Below are 20739 nucleotides of genomic sequence, written 5' to 3'. Positions count from 1 at the left end.
ATTTCAACAATTGGCTAAGCTTCTGGTGTCATTCAAAGGGGATCCAGTGTCTGTCAGCCTGGGATGACATGCTCGACAAGCCATGTTGCTTCGCAAGAGATGGCTTGCACCTGTCACCCCTAGGCTTTCAAATACTGGCCAAAGCTCTTGCTGCCCCCATAGTGCCTTTTTTAGGCAAGGCTCAAAAGTCAAACCCACCTCCGTAAACAGCACAATTAACAAAAAACTGAGGGTTATGCTATCCAATGCCAGGAGTTTAAATCTCAAAATGCACGTGCTCGATGTACTCCTCAATATGGAGAACGTCGACATCTCTGCAATGACTGAAACCTGCTTCAAGGCTCCAGAGAGCACCCCAGCACTACCCGGCTATAACTCATTCCACACGTTTCGGCCACAGAACACGGACCGAGACACAAAAGGAGGGGGTGTATCCATATTCATCAAGGATACCTACACCTCCAGGTTAGTGGCGTAGCATGATACCTCTGAGATCATCCATGTGCAACTAACATCGGGCAAATCTGCAATGCAAATTGTGGCCTGCTACAGATCACCCACCATGACCCAGGACCACCACTCCACCTTTCTGGAGACACTGGAAAACATGAAGGTCCTACCGAACACCCTGATACTGGGTGATTTCAATTACCCTACCATTCACTGGGAAAACTACTCGAGTACAAATTCCCAGGCCCAGCGCTTCCTGGAATTCATCAACTCAAACGCCCTGGATCAGCTGGTAAACTCCTCTACCACAGGTGAAAACATATTGGACCTGGTCATCACCAACATGGGCGAAAGGTGTTCCACATCAGAGGTCAACCCGTCACTGGTTAGATCAGACCATAAACTAATCACTCTGGATGTCCACACCCCACCACCACCCTCAACTAAGGAAACCACAGTAAAAAACTTTTCTAAAGCCAACTTCACCTTACTTACGACAGAGGTGGTAAGTTTCACAGCCCCACGCTGAAGGATAACGCTACCCAAGATGCAGAAACCTTTACAAATGCACTCTATGAGCACCTACAAGGATGCATGGATTGTGCCATACCTAGCAAAACCAAGACTCACTCCTCTAAGAGAAGGAAACCAGTTTGGTGGACCCCTGCAATAAACAGGCTATACAACAGAAGGAGGAAACTAGTTCAGAAAAAAAGCAAATCCCAAGAAGGAAAGACATCCGGGATCAGTATCAGTAAGAAACTAAGGTCCCTCATGAAATCATCCAAGGCTAACTTCAAAAGAAAAATAGCCAAGGATTTAAAAGATAACCACAAAGCCTTCTTTAGCTATGTTAAGATTCTAAGTGGCAACTCGCAGATATGCACTGAACTAGTGCAAAATAGCACAAAATATACTGAACCTACTGATACTGCCAACATCCTGGCAGATAGATTCACCACCCTCTCACCTCCAAAAGGGCCCACAACAATACCGGAAAAGTGTAGTGTCCCAAAAATCACAGATGCACAGGTGAAAACAGCCTTTCAAAAGCCAAAAACACAGCGTCAATGGGACCAGATGGTGTCCCAGGCTGAGTCTCGCACAAACTACAGAACGAACTAACCCCCCACCTAAACACGCTGTTCAACCTCAGCCTCTCCACAGGCTACATGCCCATAGAATGGCGCACAGCAATGGTTATTCCTCTCCACAAAGGAGGGGCCACAACTGACCCTGGTAACTATCGCCTGACTAGCCAGGTCTGCAAGGCTATGGAGCGTATCATCATGGAACTCATTAAGAAAGACATTGGGACCCTCCAAACACTTGACCCAACCCAGTAAGGCTTTGTTAAGGGCAGATCATGCCTACTAAACCTGGTTGACTTCTTCGAGACAGTCACCAAGGCCATAGACGAGGGAAAGGTGGTTCACACAGCCTACCTTGACCTCGCCAAGGCTTTCGACACCATTCCCCACTCGGGTATTACAGAAAAACTCACCAGCCTGAACATAAACCCCTACGTCACGAGATGGGTTGCCAACTGGCTTACAGACAGAACTCACACAGTAAGAATAGCGGGCTCCAGGTCCAACTCTAAACCAGTCACAAGTAGTGTCCCACAAGGCTCAGTCCTGGGACCCTTACTGTTTGGCATACACTTCTCAGAAGTACAGGCAAACACAGGAGGACTATGGCTAACCAAGTTCGCCAATGACTGCAAACTGGGAGCCATAACTGACTCTCTGGCTGACACGGACATCCTCCAAAAGGGCCTTACTGAGACAGACACCTGGTGTCAAAGTCATGGCCTCAAGCTAAATGCCAAAAAATGCATAGTCATCCCATTTGGGAAAAACAAAACACCCACAAATTACCACATAGGTGGCAGCCCCCTTAATACAGAAGAGGTAATAAGAGATCTGGGGACCCAGGTAGATAGTAATCTCTCCTTTGACAATCATATTGCCAAAGAAGTTAGGAAATCCTTCTATGTGGCCCATCAAATTACTAAAGGGTTCACATCTAGAAATAAAGAGGTTATAGTGCCCCTCTACTTGTCACTCATTAGACCCATCATAGAGTACAATGCCCCATTTGGGATGTACCTCACAAGACACTTCCAACAGCTGGAAAGACCACAAAAAGTACCTCACCAAGAGGATTACTGGCCTCAAACATATGTCCTATGCAGCCCGACTGAAAAAACTCCAGCTGTACTCAGTGGCATATCGCTTACTCAGAGGTGATCTCTGCCTGACTTACAAAGCCATGTCCAACTCAGAATTGATGGACATGCTCCACCTAAAGAAATCCACGTCACCGCGAGCCACGTGCTCTAGTTAGCTAAACCTCACCACAACAATAAATAGAACATGCTGGAGGGATAGATTCCTGTCACAGAGACTCCCCATGCTTTGGAACAAAATTCCAAATTACATCAGGCAGAGCCCCTGGGATCACTTCATTGGCTCTGCTTGACAGAGGATCAGTTAATTAATCAATGGGGCGGCGAAAGCCGACACACTCTGGCTAGGCTTATAAATGTCCTCGGGCAGATAGCCTAGTACCTACCTATGAACCTATGAACAAACCTGCTTGCAGGATGGCTACGTTGTTTGGAGAGTCAATGACAGTTCCTAGCTTGCAGTCATCTGCAAACTTAGTTAGCCAAAGCCCTTTTGTTCATAGGTTCATAGGTAGGTACTAGGCTATCGGCCCAAGGGCCTACGTAAGCCTAGCCAACAAGGTTCCCTTGCTTTTTTTCTTATAACATATTGACAGAACATATTTCTAAATTTCTTGTATTTTCATTTTCTCTTTTTAAAGAAAATAAAAAACAATGATGACTGTATCTAGTAGATCCTTAAACTGGTATCTAGTAGATCCTTAGACTGGTTCCATAAATTTCTCAGGTGCTACTGAGTCTTCCTTACATGAAGTCCTACAAGACAGATTAAGAGAATAAAAGAAAGTGTACACCCTGAGCTCTCAAATTGCTTTGCTCTGGTAGCTTGCTGTCATATCTGTTTTGATCCCTGCTTGATTGTCCTGAAGAACCTCTTTCATCTGAAATGGATTTAGCAATACTCCTAGAAGGTTTGTTCATGCTCAAAGGGGGTCAGAAAAACTTTACTGTTATCCCTAGAGACAAGAAGTGTATACATGCCTATTCTGTCTACTCAGTATTTTTTTTTACACATTGTCACTGTCAAACTCTCATCCAGATAGGAGAAATAGTCATTTATTTTCATTCACAGACGTGCAAATAATGCAGCTAATATCAGATAAGTACTCTAGCGCCAAGGATACTTCAAGTGATAGAGCTGAAAAGTGAAACCAGTGATGTGCAATTTAGAATTTGAGTTCTTTTCTGTGAAAAGGTCTTTACTAGATGTGAAAATATGTATCTGTCATATGCATAATTGTCAAGGAAACTTTTTTTTTCAATGAAAGTAAGTAAAGTCTTCAGCACCCTCATATTAAAATATTTTGTATTTATAAATTTCTTTAGATTTTATAAATCTAGAATTGGACTTGAGATATATTGTCTTTTTTTGGAACTAGAATTAATGTTGATCTCTGCAGTCTACAAGTACTCTGTGTATTATCTGTTAGGAAACTAAATGATCCATGCATGGTGTGCTTGTTGCAAAGGTGTATGTGGACCTGAAAAAGCTGCATCTGGGGCCCAGAAACAGAAGTTCTTATACAACCTTGCTGAAGTGTTTGAAAAAGCCATGTATCTGCAGTTATGTCTTGCCAAGCAAGTATACGACTCAGAACCTTGACTCTTGGGGACCCGAGGGAAGAGAATGCTGTAAAAGGGAGGTCACAGTCCTTCTGAAAGTGTTTGGTTGCACCTTCTTTTTTCTATTGAACTCGAGCCGTAGTTAGTTTCTGGTTGCACCTTCTTTTTTCCTGTTGAACTCGAGCTGTAGTTAGTTTCTGGTTGCACCTTCTTTTTTCCTGTTGAACTCGAGCTGTAGTTAGTTTCTTGTTGTACCTTCTTTTTTCATGTTGAACTCGAGCCGTAGTTAGTTTCTGGTTGCACCTTCTTTTTTCCTGTTGAACTCGAGCCGTAGTTAGTTTCTGGTTGTACCTTCTTTTTTCCTGTTGAACTCGAGCCGTAGTTAGTTTCTGGTTGCACCTTCTTTTTTCCTGTTGAACTCGAGCCGTAGTTAGTTTCTGGTTGCACCTTCTTTTTTCCTGTTGAACTCGAGCTGTAGTTAGTTTCTGGTTGCACCTTCTTTTTTCCTGTTGAACTCGAGCCGTAGTTAGTTTCTGGTTGCACCTTCTTTTTTTCTGTTGAACTCGAGCTGTAGTTAGTTTCTGGTTGCACCTTCTTTTCTCCTGTTGAACTCGAGCCGTAGTTAGTTTCTGGTTGCACCTTCTTTTCTCCTGTTGAACTCGAGCCGTAGTTAGTTTCTGGTTGCACCTTCTTTCTTCCTGTTGAACTCGAGCTGTAGTTAGCTTCTTGTTGTACCTTCTTTTTTCATGTTGAACTCGAGCCGTAGTTAGTTTCTGGTTGCACCTTCTTTTTTCCTGTTGAACTCGAGCTGTACTTAGTTTCTGGTTGCACCTTCTTTTTTCCTGTTGAACTCAAGCTGTAGTTAGTTTCTGGTTGCACCTTCTTTTTTCCTGTTGAACTCGAGCCGTAGTTAGTTTCTGGTAGCACCTTCTTTTTTCCTGTTGAACTCGAGCTGTACTTAGTTTCTGGTTGCACCTTCTTTTTTCCTGTTGAACTCGAGTTGTAGTTAGTTTCTGGTTGCACTTTCTTTTTTCCTGTTGAACTCGAGCTGTAGTTATTTTCTGGTTGCACCTTCTTTTTTCCTGTTGAACTTGAGCCGTAGTTAGTTTCTGGTTGCACCTTCTTTTTTTCCTGTTGAACTCAAGCCGTAGTTAGTTTCTGGTTGCACCTTCTTTTTTCCTGTTGAACTCGAGCTGTACTTAGTTTCTGGTTGCACCTTCTTTTTTCCTGTTGAACTCGAGTTGTAGTTAGTTTCTGGTTGCACTTTCTTTTTTCCTGTTGAACTCGAGCTGTAGTTAGTTTCTGGTTGCACCTTCTTTTTTCCTGTTGAACTTGAGCCGTAGTTAGTTTCTGGTTGCACCTTCTTTTTTTCCTGTTGAACTCAAGCCGTAGTTAGTTTCTGGTTGCACCTTCTTTTTTCATGTTGAACTCGAGCCGTAGTTAGTTTCTGGTTGCACCTTCTTTTTTCCTGTTGAACTCGAGCTGTACTTAGTTTCTGGTTGCACCTTCTTTTTTCCTGTTGAACTTGAGCCGTAGTTAGTTTCTGGTTGCACCTTCTTTTTTCCTGTTGAACTCGAACCGTAGTTAGTTTCTGGTTGCACCTTTTTTTTCCTGTTGAACTCGAGCTGTACTTAGTTTCTGGTTGCACCTTCTTTTTTCCTGTTGAACTCGAGTTGTAGTTAGTTTCTGGTTGCACTTTCTTTTTTCCTGTTGAACTCGAGCTGTAGTTAGTTTCTGGTTGCACCTTCTTTTTTCCTGTTGAACTTGAGCCGTAGTTAGTTTCTGGTTGCACCTTCTTTTTTTCCTGTTGAACTCAAGCCGTAGTTAGTTTCTGGTTGCACCTTCTTTTTTCCTGTTGAACCTGAGCTGTACTTAGTTTCTGGTTGCACCTTCTTTTTTCCTGTTGAACTCAAGCTGTAGTTAGTTTCTGGTTGCACCTTCTTTTTTCCTGTTGAATTCAAGCTGTAGTTAGTTTCTGGTTGCACCTTCTTTTTTCCTGTTGAACTCGAGCTGTAGTTAGCTTCTGGTTGTACCTTCTTTTTTCCTGTTGAACTCGAGCCGTAATTAGTTTCTCGTTGCACCTTCTTTTTTCCTGTTGAATTTGAGCTGTAGTTAGTTTCTGGTTGCACCTTCTTTTTTCCTGTTGAACTCGAGCCGTAGTTAGTTTCTGGTTGCACCTTCTTTTCTCCTGTTGAACTCGAGCCGTAGTTAGTTTCTGATTGCACCTTCTTTTTTCCTGTTGAACTCGAGCCGTAGTTAGTTTCTGGTTGCATCTTCTTTTTTCCTGTTGAACTCGAGCCGTAGTTAGTTTCTGGTTGCACCTTCTTTTTTCCTGTTGAACTCGAGCCGTAGATAGTTTCTGGTTGCACCTTCTTTTTTCCTGTTGAACTCGAGTTGTAGTTAGTTTCTGGTTGCACCTTCTTTTTTCCTGTTGAACTCGAGCTGTAGTTAGCTTCTGGTTGTACCTTCTTTTTTCCTGTTGAACTCGAGCCGTAGTTAGTTTCTGGTTGCACCTTCTTCTTTCCTGTTGAACTCAAGCTGTAGTTAGTTTCTGGTTGCACCTTCTTTTTTCCTGTTGAACTCGAGCCGTAGTTAGTTTCTGGTTGCACCTTCTTTTTTCCTGTTGAACTCGAGCTGTAGTTAGTTTCTGGTTGCACCTTCTTTTTTCCTGTTGAACTCAAGCTGTAGTTAGTTTCTAGTTGCACCTTCTTTTTTCCTGTTGAACTCGAGCTGTAGTTAGCTTCTGGTTGTACCTTCTTTTTTCCTGTTGAACTCGAGCCGTAGTTAGTTTCTGGTTGCACCTTCTTTTTTCCTGTTGAATTCGAGCTGTAGTTAGTTTCTGGTTGCACCTTCTTTTTTCCTGTTGAACTCGAGCCGTAGTTAGTTTCTGGTTGCACCTTCTTTTTTCCTGTTGAACTCGAGCCGTAGTTAGTTTCTGGTTGCACCTTCTTTTTTCCTGTTGAACTCGAGCCGTAGTTAGTTTCTGTTTGCACCTTCTTTTTTCCTGTTGAACTCGAGCTGTAGTTAGTTTCTGGTTGCACCTTCTTTTTTCCTGTTGAACTCGAGCAGTAGTTAGTTTCTGGTTGCACCTTCTTTTTTCCGTTGAACTTGAGCCGTAGTTAGTTTCTGGTTGCACCTTCTTTTTTCCTGTTGAACCCGAGCCGTAGTTAGTTTCTGGTTGCACCTTCTTTTATCCTGTTGAACTCGAGCTGTAGTTAGTTTCTGGTTGCACTTTCTTTTTTCCTGTTGAACTCGAGCTGTAGTTAGTTTCTGGTTGCACCTTCTTTTTTCCTGTTGAACTCGAGCCGTAGTTAGTTTCTGGTTGCACCTTCTTTTTTCCTGTTGAACTCGAGCCGTAGTTAGTTTCTGGTTGCACCTTCTTTTTTCGTGTTGAATTCGAGCCGTAGTTAGTTTCCGGTTGCACCTTCTTTTTTCCTGTTGAACTCGAGCTGTAGTTAGTTTCCTTTTGTAGATCAGAGAAACACTTTTGCATTACTTTTGCTGATAAACCTGGTAAGTATGAGTTCCTTTTCTATAAAACAGTTTCTTAATAACACTATAACTCTTCCAGTACTGAGAAGTTAAGAGGCAGAACCATTTTTTTACAATAATATCCTAGTCTGGTAGTCTAGACAGCTGTTGCGTAACTCGATCACTAAGTAACCAGCCTTTGACATCCTAACTTTAAGACAGTTCTGAGCCATGCTGGTATTACAGCGCTACCCCTGACATGGCAGTTCCTGATGGAGAATCTATAATAATACATGCACATTTCAACAGGCAAACTCCAGTTTTGTCTCCTGTAGTAACCCACTTCTCAGTTCTGTTTGTAACATTGCTATTACGAACAGACTGCCAGTTTCTCTGAATCTGCTCTAAAATGTCTCTCTGGTATAGAACCATGTGATGAAGTACGTAATATAATGTTCTAACAGGCTCCCTTTCCATGCAAAGGAGAGTTCTGCCCTAACTCAATTCAAGTGCAACCTGGACAATTGGATGAGAATAGGAAATTCATCCCTGGTTTGGCACCTGTCTCTAATGGACACAGACAAGCTGTAAATGGTTCACCTCCCAAGTGCCTGCTTGCACTTGCCAAGCATACCAGAACTTGTCAGACATTTTGGGATGCATGGCTAGGATTAAAAATGCCCCAGTGGTCATTAGCCTACTACACACCTATGAACATATGAAGGTAACAGATGATAGACATCTACTTCAACAGATCAAGTCCTGGCTGCTCAGTGACCACCATGTCACAGCAGGGAACTGAATTGTGTAGCAGCTGATACAGTCTACAGCTCACACCCAAACTCAAATATGTGCTAATATTTGCTAAGGCAAGGCGCTGCCACTGTGTGGAGAGTACAGCCACCACATTATTTGTGTTCAGGTCAATAAAGTGCAGTAGCTATATATGTGCTAATATTTGCTAAGGCAAGGTGCTGCCGCTGTGTGGAGAGTACAGCCATCACATTATTCGTATTTGGGTCAATAAAGTGCAATCGCCATGAGGAGGAAATGGGATGGGGAGAAGGGGTGTTTAAATTAGGTTTTTATGCAATGATCAGGAGGGCAATTTAGCTTCAGTGAATAGGAAGTAAGTATCGGGGAATGGGAGTAGGAGATGAGTTTAGGGTTGGGAAGCAGGTGGTGAGTTTAGGGTCAGGGATCCAGACAAGAATTTATTGTTAGGGAGCAAGAGTCCAGTTTCAGTTTTAAAAAGCTTTTAGGAAATTTAGATTTGGGAAGGGGGAGTAGAGTTTTAGGTTTAGGGAGTGATCAGGGAATTTAAGTTTGAGAAGGGAAATTTTAAGGTTAAGGAGCAACCTGAGACTTTAGGTTTGGGGAGTGGAATGGAAGTTATAGGTTTAGGCAGTGGGTGGGAAATTTTAGTGTTAGGGAATAATTATTCAGGTTAGGATTAGGGACCAGATGGTAATTTTAGAGTCAGAGTCATGGCACTGGGAGGCCATGCATTTCACTAAGGGTGGGTGTGACAGTTAGGCAATTCAGTAGGATATGGCAGGAGTTAGGACACTTGCTATTTAAAGTATGTGACAGCAAACACATGTGTCCTGAGCACTTGTAGCAGACCCAGATGTGCACACTTTTTTGCATACTTATCCAGTACCCTGAATACCCTAACAAAGGTGTAACGATGTAAAATGGGCAGCTTTTTCACTCTGGCTAAATGTAAAAACTAAATAATAGTGTGAAATTCCTTGAAGTGAATAAATTGTGTCTCTCAAATCATGACTTACACACCCTCTCAGTTTTCTTAGAGGCAATGGTCTGTTTGTCAGTACATGGACAGTTTGCTTCCAAAACATCCTTAAACTTTAGTAAAGTGCAGATGCTCTCCACTTTGAATATGGGAGACTCGGTATCTCACTATATGTCTTTTCAGGTGGTGGGAAACTTCCTACTGGCCAACTAAAACATCCCCCCATCAATTGCAGGTAAATTATCCTCTAGTGAAGTTACTGAAGACTGAAAGGAATCACTCCTCTTATCTGAATCCTGAAGACAGTGGAGAATGAATCTGCATCATATAACAAATTTTATCTTCATTAAAAGACTTGGGGAAAAAGACCTTTGATTTTTTTTTTTTTACCACCTTGAACCTTTGAAAGCTGCTGAAAAGGTTAACTTTTCGATATTCTATCCACAAACTGGCACTGGTCCAGTATAGATACAGTCACAGGTCCCTGCTATTGTAAAGCAAGTTTCTGTATTTTGTAACGTACTCTCTAGCAAACGTTTCATATCAAATCGAAGTACACATAAAGACAGAGCCTGAATTAGATGCATCTACAGAAAGCACAGACTGATCAGCACCTTCCAACACTGAAAAACCTTCAGGTTTACAAAGTGGTTAAAACATGATTATTGGGTATTCCTTGCAAAGTAGCATAGCTATATTAGTAGTTTTTGAGTTAGTAACTACAACAGTATTTGGAGTAATACTTGTAGCAGTTTCTTATAAGCAGTATTATTTTTTATTTATATTTTTTGACTGGATTAGTCCCACTAGATTAATGGACTCTTTCAGGGAGACCCAAGGTGGTATTCATACTGCCTAGGGTAAATTGGCCAGGGTACTATGGAACTTCTCCTACTCTTTTCAGTAAGTAACGTGGGTCGTTTACATCTAACTGCCACCAACTCAGACAGATATGGCCTTAATTTTTTTGTCTCATCCAAACGACGACTGCATTCAAGATGCAGAAAGGTGGTTTGTAAATTGCTTGGCTACCTAACAGAAAATGCTTACTGCTAGGCCTCACTTGCCTACTTTGTAATTTTGATCAAATCACTTAACAAGACAGTGCTTGGTGGTTACTTGGAATTTGGGCTAGGCTCCTCAATTGTCCTGCATATGATTTAGATAATAACGCCAACAAAATAAAATATTATTCATATCTAGCAAAGAATCATACCAGATGCCAACATAAAGAAAAAAAAACACACACATCTAATGTAAATCATGAACTAACAGTTTTATATGCAGGAAACAGAGTACCTACAAGCATAAGTGGTCTTGGTGGTATAATTGCAACCTAACGAATGTCTCCGTGGGTAACCATGTTAGAGCTGTATACTACATACCACTTTCAGAAGCTGTCTGGTGAATTTATTTGCTATGTAAAAGCTTTCTTTACATTTTCTGTAGTAGCTGTATCACAAAAAGCCTGAACATGTACAGTAGCATACATGTTACAGTAGGAAAAGGTATAAGCCATAATGAAGGATGCTGTTTATCAGTTAAAAGCAGTAATGTGAAAACTGGCAAGCTACAGAAAGACACAACTATGGGACTTATGTGGTGCTACACACATTCAGGCTTTTACTGATACACAGTCATTGAAAGAAGCAAAGATAGAAATCAGTGACTGGAGATACATAAAGAGGTGAGAGATTTTGTCAGCTGTGCCCATTTCACTGTGAGGACCTACAAAGTACATGGAATGTTAATATAGCACTTACAGAATATGAACACGAATGTCTGTCTCTGGGGCTCCGCTACTTAACGTGGTATATAACACTTACAGAATATGAATATGAGTGTCTGTCGCTGGGGCTCCGCTACTTAACGTGGTATATAACACTTACAGAATATGAACATGAGTGTCTGTCGCTGGGGCTCCGCTACTTAACGTGGTATATAACACTTACAGAATATGAACATGAGTGTCTGTCGCTGGGGCACTGCTACTTAACGTGGTATATAACACTTACAGAATATGAACATGAGTGTCTGTCACTGGGGCACCGCTACTTAACGTGGTATATAACACTTACAGAATATGAACATGAGTGTCTGTCTCTGGGACTCCGCTACTTAACGTGGTATATAACACTTACAGAATATGAACATGAGTGTCTGTTGCAGGGGCTCTGCTACTTAACGTGGTATATAACACTTACAGAATATGAACATGAGTTTCTGTCGCTGGGGCTCCGCTACTTAACGTGGTATATAACACTTACAGAATATGAACATGAGTTTCTGTCGCTGGGGCTCCGCTACTTAACGTGGTATATAACACTTACAGAATATGAACATGAGTGTCTGTCGCTGGGGCTCCGCTACTTAACGTGGTGAAATATGGACTTTGGCATGAAGTAGTATAAAAGAGAGATGAGAGTTTTGGGGAAAATCTGCATCATGTTTTACATAAACTGAATTATTAAATGTTAGTCATAAGAAGGGCACATGAGGAAGTGATTAATCCATTATCTGCACAGTGAAACAGGGTTTCTAAATCCTGCTGAATTATGCCACTTATACCGAATGTGCACTTCCTTTAAATTCTCACTTTTGAAGGAGCAGAGGTTATGTATTTATATCGTATTTCTGTCATTGTCACCCCCTTCCCTTCATGCAACTACACATGCTATACTGTGAAACAGTCCTCTTTGATCCCTTCACAAAACGTGACTGTTACAAACACATTCTCAGCATTCCTTTTACCTGGGTTTATGAGTGTCGCCATCATGACACAGGAACATCAGTGCTGCATTGAGTCCTGCCTTCTTATAAGCAACAAGACGGATACGCGTCTTCAGGATACCTACAATAGCAAAAAGCATTTCTATGTGATCTAAATACTTTTGGCAAGTTTAGTTCATACCAGATTTATTAGGATCGTCAGAATGTATATGCAGAGTATCTTTTCTCCTATAAAACAATTTCTGAAACATATAGCCATATTTTTACAGACAACATAAAACACGACACCTAAATCTCCAGCTTTAATCAAGGCAAATCCATCATTGGTTACCTGTTAACATTAAGCATTATGTTCTGATAATAAATGTAAAGAGCATATATTTAAGATATTATACAGCATACATTAAAATAAGTTTATGCTTGCTTCCATGCTTTAAAACTGTTGCAAACTGTAGCTCAACAAAAGAACTTATGTTTTTAATCCTGTTGCAAAAGAGGCATGCCATTCACATATTACTACGCCTATAGCAAATTAAGTAACTTAGTTAATTACATAATTATACTATATCGTGTTCACGGGCTGAGGGTACAAATTTATACATACATATATACGCACACAATACCAAGGGAGGTGGATTTTTACTTAGTAAGAGCGCCCCCTACTGACCCATGTGAAAATATCAGGGTAGATGTACATAACTTCTTCTTCTTCTTCTTTTGGCTTTTCCCGGTTAGGGGTCACCACAGCGGATCACCTGTCCGCTCATGATTGGCAGTGGAGTTTTACAGTGTCGATTTGCCAGCCCAGCACCAAACCTTCCACAGACGGCACACACATGCACCTAGATCCAATTTAGAGTGTCCAATCCACCTATAGCATGTCTTTGGGATGTGGGAGGAAACAGGAGCACTCGGAGGAAACCCATGCGACCACAGGGAGGACATGCAGGGTAGATGTACTTAACTACCTCTAAGAAAAAAATTCTACAGCAATACACTCCCACAGGTTTCTTTTTAAGGGGAAGCAGGAAATTGTCTTCATTGAGATGCTATGGAAGACAGCCTGGATGCAAACTTGAGATGAAGCACACAAAGTATGTTGTGCAAAAGGCCTAGGGCCTTGTGGTGTGAAAGGACACCACTGGCTGTGTCTGTAAGGGACATGCACTCTAAAGAAGAAGAAGAAGAACAGAGAGTTGGTGATTTCTGGAAGGAGTTCCCACGGAGGGCTTGAAGTGCAAACAATAGAAAAAAATTAAGAAAAGAGAGAGCGACAGCATTCAGGAGGTACCAGTAAACCGTCTCCTCAGGGACTGAATGCCATCCTTACACAAAGGAAGTGTGACTTTTGCTATAAGAAGTTTGAGAAATTATAATCAAACCCAAAATTGACTCTGAGTTTGATTTTTGTGAAACAAAGTATGGATTTCTGTTTTCTTGGCTATATGAGAGCCTGTGTTTATTTTTTTATGAACTATGCCAGTGGCTTTCATTAAAAAGATGTGTTTAAACAAAATGCCTGTTTATTTATGTTGAAACATCAAGGACTATGGCCCAGAATCATAAAGGTTACCTGGTGGTAAACTTTTTGAATTCAATGGCAGTGCTAATGTGGTGCTTCTACGTGAAGACATGCAGCACCATGTTGGACTTTCTCCACACTTGTATTACATGCTAATGAGGAAGCTTGGCATGCACCACAGCCTCGCAGAAAGCCCAACATGGTGCTGCATGGCTTTATGCAAAAACACACTGTCTTTGAATTCAAAAAAGTTACCACCAGGTAACATGCTAATTAGCCATGTCTTTTCTCTCCATTGGCACCACCTCCAGGAGGACAGTTACATGCCAAACAATTCATAAAATTGTTCATCCATGTATATTAGCAAGGCAGCACCTTCTAAAGCAATCTTCAACTACCGCACTAGAGGTAAGTACCAGTGAATTTAGTGGTATGGTAGAATTAGGAGGTGTATGCATGCAGGTACATAAGGGACTGCATATTTGACTGCATATCTGAGTGTGTGTGTGTGTGTGTGTGTGTGTGTGTGTGTGTGTGTGTGTGTGTGTGTGTGTGTGTGTCTGCATTGGTGGTAGCAGAATAAGGATAGAGGTGCTATGGTAGTGTGTGTGTGTGTGTGTGTGTGTGTGTGTGTGTGTGTGTGTGTGTGTGTGTGTGTGTGTGTGTGTGTGTGTGTGTGTGTGTGTGTGTGCGTGCGCAAGTGTGTGAATGGCATTGGTATGGTGTGTACATGAATGGCTGTGAGTGTGAGTGACTAGCACTGGTACTGGTGTGGTGTGTGTGTGTGTGTGTGTGTGTGTGTGTGTGTGTGTGTGTGTGTGTGTGTGTGTGTGTGTGTGTGTGTGTGTGTGTGTGCATGTGTTTGTAGTATGCGTGTGTGTGTGTCTGTGTGTCTGTAGTGTGTGTACATACATTTGCAGTGTGTGCGTATGTGTGTGCCTGTGTGTTTGCACTTGCATATATGTGTGAGTGTGTGTGTGTGTGTGTGTGCGTGCGCACATGAGTGTGTGCATGTGTGTTTGTAGTGTGTGCGCACATGTTTGTAGTGTGTGCATGTATGTGCGTGTGTGTATGTGTGTGTGCGCGCACACGTGTGTGTGGCTGTGTGTGTGTATGCACATGTACACTTGCATGTGTGTTTGTGTACTGTGTGTGCATGTGTTTGTAGCATGTATGTGTGTGTGTGTGTGTGTGTGTGAGGGGGTGCATGTGTGTTTGCATGTGTTTGTAGTGTGTGTTTGTGTGTGTGTGTGTGTGTGTGTGTGTGTGTGTGTGTGTACATGCGTTTGTTGTGTGTGCATGTGTGTCTCTCCGTGTGTTTGCAGTGTGTGTGCGGTTGCATATGTTGCATATGTGTGTGTGCACATGTCGTGTGTGTGTGTGTCTGTGTATCTGTAGTGTGTGTACATGCATTTGTAGTGTGTGCATGTGTATGTGTGTGTCGGTGTGTTTTCAGTGTGAGCGCTCTTACATGTGTGTACAGGTGTGTTTGTAATGTGTAATTGTATTTGTGCATGTGTGTGTTTGTAGTGTGCATCCGTGCGTGTTTGTAGTGTGTGCATGTGCGCGCACATGCGCTCATGCATGTGTATATGTGTGTGTGTGTGTGTGTGTGTGTGTGTGTGTGCGCGTCTGTGTGTCTGTAGTGTGTGTACATGCATTTGCAGTGTGTGCGTGTGTGCCTGTGTGTTTGCGCTTGCATATGAGTGTGTGTGTGTGTGTGTGTGTGTGTGTGTGTGTGCGCACATGAGTATGTGCATGTGTGTTTGTAGTGTGTGTGCGTGTGCGCACATGTGTTTGTACTGTGTACATGTATGTGTGTGTGCGTGTGTGCTTGCACGTGTTTGTATGTGTGTGTGTGTGCGCACGCATGTGTGTGTGGCTGTGTGTGTGTATGCACATGTACACATGCATGTGCGTTTGTGTACTGTGTGTGCATGTGTTTGTAGCGTGTGTGTGTGTGTGTGTGTGTGTGTGTGTGTGTGTGTGTGTGTGTGTGTGTGTGTGTGTGTGTACATGCGTTTGTTGTGTGTGCATGTGTGTCTCCCTGTGTGTTTGCAGTGTGTGTGCGGTTGCATATGAGTGTGTGTGTGTGTGTGTGTGTGTGTGCACATGTCGTGTGTGTGTGTGTGTGTGTCTGTGTATCTGTAGTGTGTCTACATGCATTTGTAGTGTGTGTGTGTGTATGTGTGTTTTCAGTATGTGTGCTCTTGCATGTGTGTGCAGGTGTGTTTGTTATGTGTATGTGTATTTGTGCATGTGTGTGTTTGTAGTGTGCATCCATGTGTGTCTGTAGTGTGTGTGTGTGTGTGTGTGTGTGTGTGTGTGTGTGTGTGTGATGTAAGAAGGGCATAAAAATCTACTTCCCTACTTGCCTTATAAATTCTGGAAACAGCTGTTCAGGGTCACTGTAGCTGTCAGATACAGTTCAGTGTGGATGGATTATTTAGTGAACATACACAGACATACAAAAAATATGTTCACACTTACACTGCTGTCAACTAATTGGAATGATGCTTACTTTTGTTTTCATAATTCATTCTGGTATGAAGATGTCTTGTATTCATTTTAAGTTGATAGAAAAACAGGTTTTGTGTTAGTATGCATTTTCTAAAGGATATAAAGTCTGAAACTAAAAAGTCTGTCATTATTTAATGATGTCAAACCTCAGCAATTTGCCAGGAAACCACACATTTTATGAGGAACACACCAAAAATATGAGGCAAAATTCTGGACATTTGAGAGGTATGTTATTTCCATTGGTTGTGTCTTGGACTTCCACTTCCACATCAGTAGGAGGCAGCAATGCAGTAGAACTAGCCCTCTCCCTCCTCTCAGGATGGACAAGTCAGACTCACTCTCCCACCCTCGCTGCCTGACTTTTCCAGTCCCTGAGAGGTGCTACCAGAATGCAGGTCACTTGAAGAATACTCAGGGCTTTATGTCTCTATGGAACACACAGCCCCCTGACCATCCTGATCCACACATGAATGCTGAAACTTTATCATAGGTGAGGAAGGCCTAATGGTATAACTACCCGTGTTCAGCCTCACAAATCAGCAGTTAATGACACAAGGCCTACTGATTCCAGCAATTTGCCTCAATTTATTTAAATTATTTTCTTTGCACTTGATTTGCTCCTTGTTGGTAAGCTTTTGAAAAGGCTTGCATTAAAGATTTATACAAACTGGCCAGGGATAACAGCATGTTAGAAAGCACAATTTCAGTATTAATGATAAATCAATTCATTTTATAAAGCCTAACAAAGGAGGAGGCATGGTTATTTTTGATACGATTAATTATTCAAGTACCATGCTTAATATTTTGATTGATTTAGTTCTTGAAGAATTCCTCCTTGAAAATAAGATTTCTGAAAGCCTATATGATTTTCTTTGGAATACCAAGCCCCTTATTTTGACCATTTTGGGATCCCAAAGATCCATAAGGATATATTGATACCTCCTTTTAGCTCCATCGTGGCAGCACTGGGCTCAAAAACAAACCCTTTAGCTATGTTTATAGACAGGATATTAAAGCCCACCCTTAGTAATAAGTCCCATTTATTAAAGAATTCTTGGGACTTCTTGGGAGACTCATGCTTGATCTAAGGATCTGGAGTTCCTTACAATAGTGGTTGATCTTTTTACATCAATACCCATGAAAGATGGCCTGGATTAATTTAACGAAAGTTTGGTGGATTTTACTTCCATTTCAGGAGAGATGATCCAGTTAACTATGGAATTTATGCACTTGGTACTTTACAACAGCTTCTTTTATTTTGAGGGAGACATTTTCAAGCAAATTAAGGGAATTGCAATGGGGCAGCTTGTTCCCCCCCATATATGTAAATTTAGTGCTACTTGCTTGGGCAGGATGTATTGTGTTTAAGTCTTAATTCTTTGCTATTGTAGATTGTATTTAAGATATTTGGATGATATACAGACAGTCCCCGGGTTACAGACATTTGACATAAGGACAACCCATAGACAAGAACAGGCTGCCACAATGTCAGAAATAACGTGAAAAATAAATAAAAATCCTTAAAGTTGCCCACATCTTACCTTGAAAATGTAGTATTATGTTGTACTTTACTCTTCCCCGTTTGTGAAGCTGCTCACACGTCTTGTTAGAGCAGTTACTTCCACTTCACGGAGAACAAGAGATCTGATTTAGATAAGAGATCACTGTGTTGGTGATCTGATTGGTCAAGACCGCTGTCTTGCACAGTACAGTATTGAAGCAGTTATTGTACTGTACCGTAGAATGGGTAAATGATATTGCGGTTTACTAGGGTCTAGGTGACAGTAGGAGGACTGGCAGAAGTCTGAAAGCTCAGGAAAGCGTGGAAAACATTCGTGTGTGATGCCTGTAGTACAGAAATGTGAAGTGAAGCTTAAAAAGAGGGAAGTTTAACATATTTTTTTTGTATGGAACATTCTACTGTACTGTAGTATATGAGCATAGTAGTTACTGTACTATTATTACACTGCACTTACAGTATTATTAGCATTAGTACTACAGTATACAGTATTATGGTTAAGATTTTTTTTTTTATTTGGAAGTGTTTCTAAAGTATTTTATACGCAAAGAAAAGTAAAATAAATACTAGAGTGAGGCAAACATTTGACTAAGTGACATTTAATAAGAACCATATCTACTTGTTTCGAGTTACATACAAATTTGACTAAGGACAGACTAAAAAATGCATTTCGGTCTTAACCCAGGGACTGCCTGTATTTGTTTTATGGGATGAGCCTGAGGATGAAATTATTAACTTTACTGAATATTTAAATAAATCAACTACTTTCTGTAGGTTCATGTCCAATTTTATCAGATAGAAAATTAACTATTTACATACCATGATTGGATTATCCTATAGTGGTTTTACTTCAACCACCTATAGGAAACTTTTAGTTATGTACTTACCATAACTTTGGATGTATGGGATCCATCTCGCCTACATTCATAACTGATGGGTTCGGAGCCGATCCCTCGGCTCCGACTCGGCCACTATATAGTAGAACGAAGTCTCTAATTGGCTGGGCTACCCCTTATCCCAGAATGCACCACGCCTGCTTCCCCAGATCTTGTTTGTTCGCTTTTATATACCTACATCCAGGCACAGAAACATACCAACAACTGTAACAAACTAAAGTCCTTCAAGAGAAAAACTCAGTAAGTAGCAACATTTCCTCTAAGTCCAATGGGAAGGGGGAAGGAGGGTGGACAGATGAATGTGGCGAGATGGATCCCATACATCCGAAGTTATGGTAAGTACATAACTAAAAGATGTAATGGGATCCTATCTCGCCTACATTCATAACTGATGGGACAGCATCCCTAGCACCTAAATCCCGGGTGGCTCAATGGAAAACACTCCTGAGAACTGTGGAACCAAAGGAAGCTCTACCTCGAGAAGCCACATCTATCTTGTAATGAGAAATAAAGGTGTGCGGAGAAGTCCAGGTAGCAGCCGCACAGATATCATCTATCGATAATTTGGAGTGAAATGCCACAGAAGTAGCCATTGCCCTGGTAGAATGAGCCTTGACTGGGAATGGTAGCTCCTTGCCGGACTGTGAATAGATGAAGGAGATGCAATCTTTAATCCATTTGGCTATGGTGGTTTTAGCCACCGGTTGACCCAAACTATTTTCCGCAAAGGACACAAACAGCTGATCTGACTTTCGTGTCTGATTGGTCCTACTTAAATAAAAATGCAGTTGTCTGTGAACATCCAACTGATGGAAAATATATTCTGCGCTATTGGAGAATTTGGGAAAAAACACCAGGAGCTCCAAGGATTGTTGAATGCATAAGGGGGATGCTACCTTGGGCAAGAAAGAGGGATTTAACTTGAGAGACACTCTGTCTTTGTGAAAAGTCAAATAAGGAGGATTAGAACAGAGAGCCTGAAGCTCTGAGACCCGCTTGGCAGAGGTTATTGCCACCAAAAAAGCGGTTTTCCAAGATAGAAATTTTAAATCACAAGTAGCTGCTGGTTCAAAGGGACGGGCAGTTAAAGAAGCTAGAACCATATTCAGATCCCACGGGGGCACAGGATGGGCTATTGGGGGCCGAAGAAGCCATGCTCCTTTAAGGAAAGATTTGCAAAGCCTGTTTGCCATTAAGGAAGGCTCAAAGGAGACATGAAAATTAGAGATGGCCGCCAGTTGGACTTTAATTGTGGAAACTGAAGAGCCCAAATAAAACAAAGAAGCCAGGAATTCTAAAACCTGAGGTACTGGGGCGGTAAGGGGATTTATACCTCGTTGCTGGGCCCAAAGAGCAAACCTCTTCCACTTGCTGGAATACAGTTTAATAGTGGAAGGTTTGTGAGAAGAGGACAAAATGTGGATGACGTCTGGAGAAAGAGTTATCTCTGACTAAGGTTGGAAGTGGAGTAACCAAGCGGCCAACCTCAAGGATCTGAGGGATGGGTGAGACTGTCCCAACTGATGAGTCAACAGGTCGGGCACTAGGTCCAGAAACCATGGGCCCTCCACCGCATACCTCAGAAGGAAGGGGAACCAAACCTGACGAGGCCAGTGTGGAGCGATCAAAATCATGTCGCTCCCTAGATAAATCGCCTTCTGTATCACCTTCGGGAGAAGGGGAACCGGAGGGAAGGCGTAAAGTAGACCGGGGGGCCAACTGTGAGCTAGACCGTCCCTGGGAATCTGCCCCTGAGAGGGAGTCAGAGTGAAGAAGTCCCTGCATTTCGCATTGTGAGGACTGGCGAACAAGTCGCAACAAGGGAGGCCCCACTTGGCGAAGATGTTTGCAACCACCCTGTCGTTGAGGGACCACTCGTGGGGTAACAGGAGAGTTCTGCTCAGCCTGTCTGCAATCACATTGGATTTCCCCGGAATGTGCGTTGCCACTAGAAAACGCTGGGTAGAAATCGCCCAATGCCACACTCTCATGGCCTCTCGGCAAAGAGGGTAGGACCTGGTTCCGCCTTGCTTGTTTATGTACCAGACTACCGACATGTTGTCAGATAGAATCGCAATAGTACCCCGTGGAAGAGCATGATGAAGTGCTTGCAACACCAGT

General features: G+C 42.1%; 1 protein-coding gene across 1 annotated transcript in view; it reads right to left on the bottom strand.

The window, feature by feature from the left end:
- The window catches only part of DGLUCY (D-glutamate cyclase), a 1244793-nt gene that overhangs the window by 211802 nt on the left and 1012252 nt on the right, over window positions 1-20739 (bottom strand). Inside the window, exon 9 of the mRNA XM_044074708.1 lies at window positions 12183-12282. Coding sequence (XP_043930643.1) covers window positions 12183-12282 — 100 coding nt within the window. The remainder of the gene's footprint in view (window positions 1-12182; window positions 12283-20739) is intronic.

This window comes from Protopterus annectens, chromosome 6.part0 (genome assembly GCF_019279795.1).
Source record: "Protopterus annectens isolate FY-2018-M chromosome 6.part0, PAN1.0, whole genome shotgun sequence".
In the NCBI taxonomy this organism is placed as follows: Eukaryota; Metazoa; Chordata; order Ceratodontiformes; family Protopteridae; genus Protopterus; species Protopterus annectens.
This window is presented reverse-complemented; position numbering and strand designations above follow the sequence as displayed.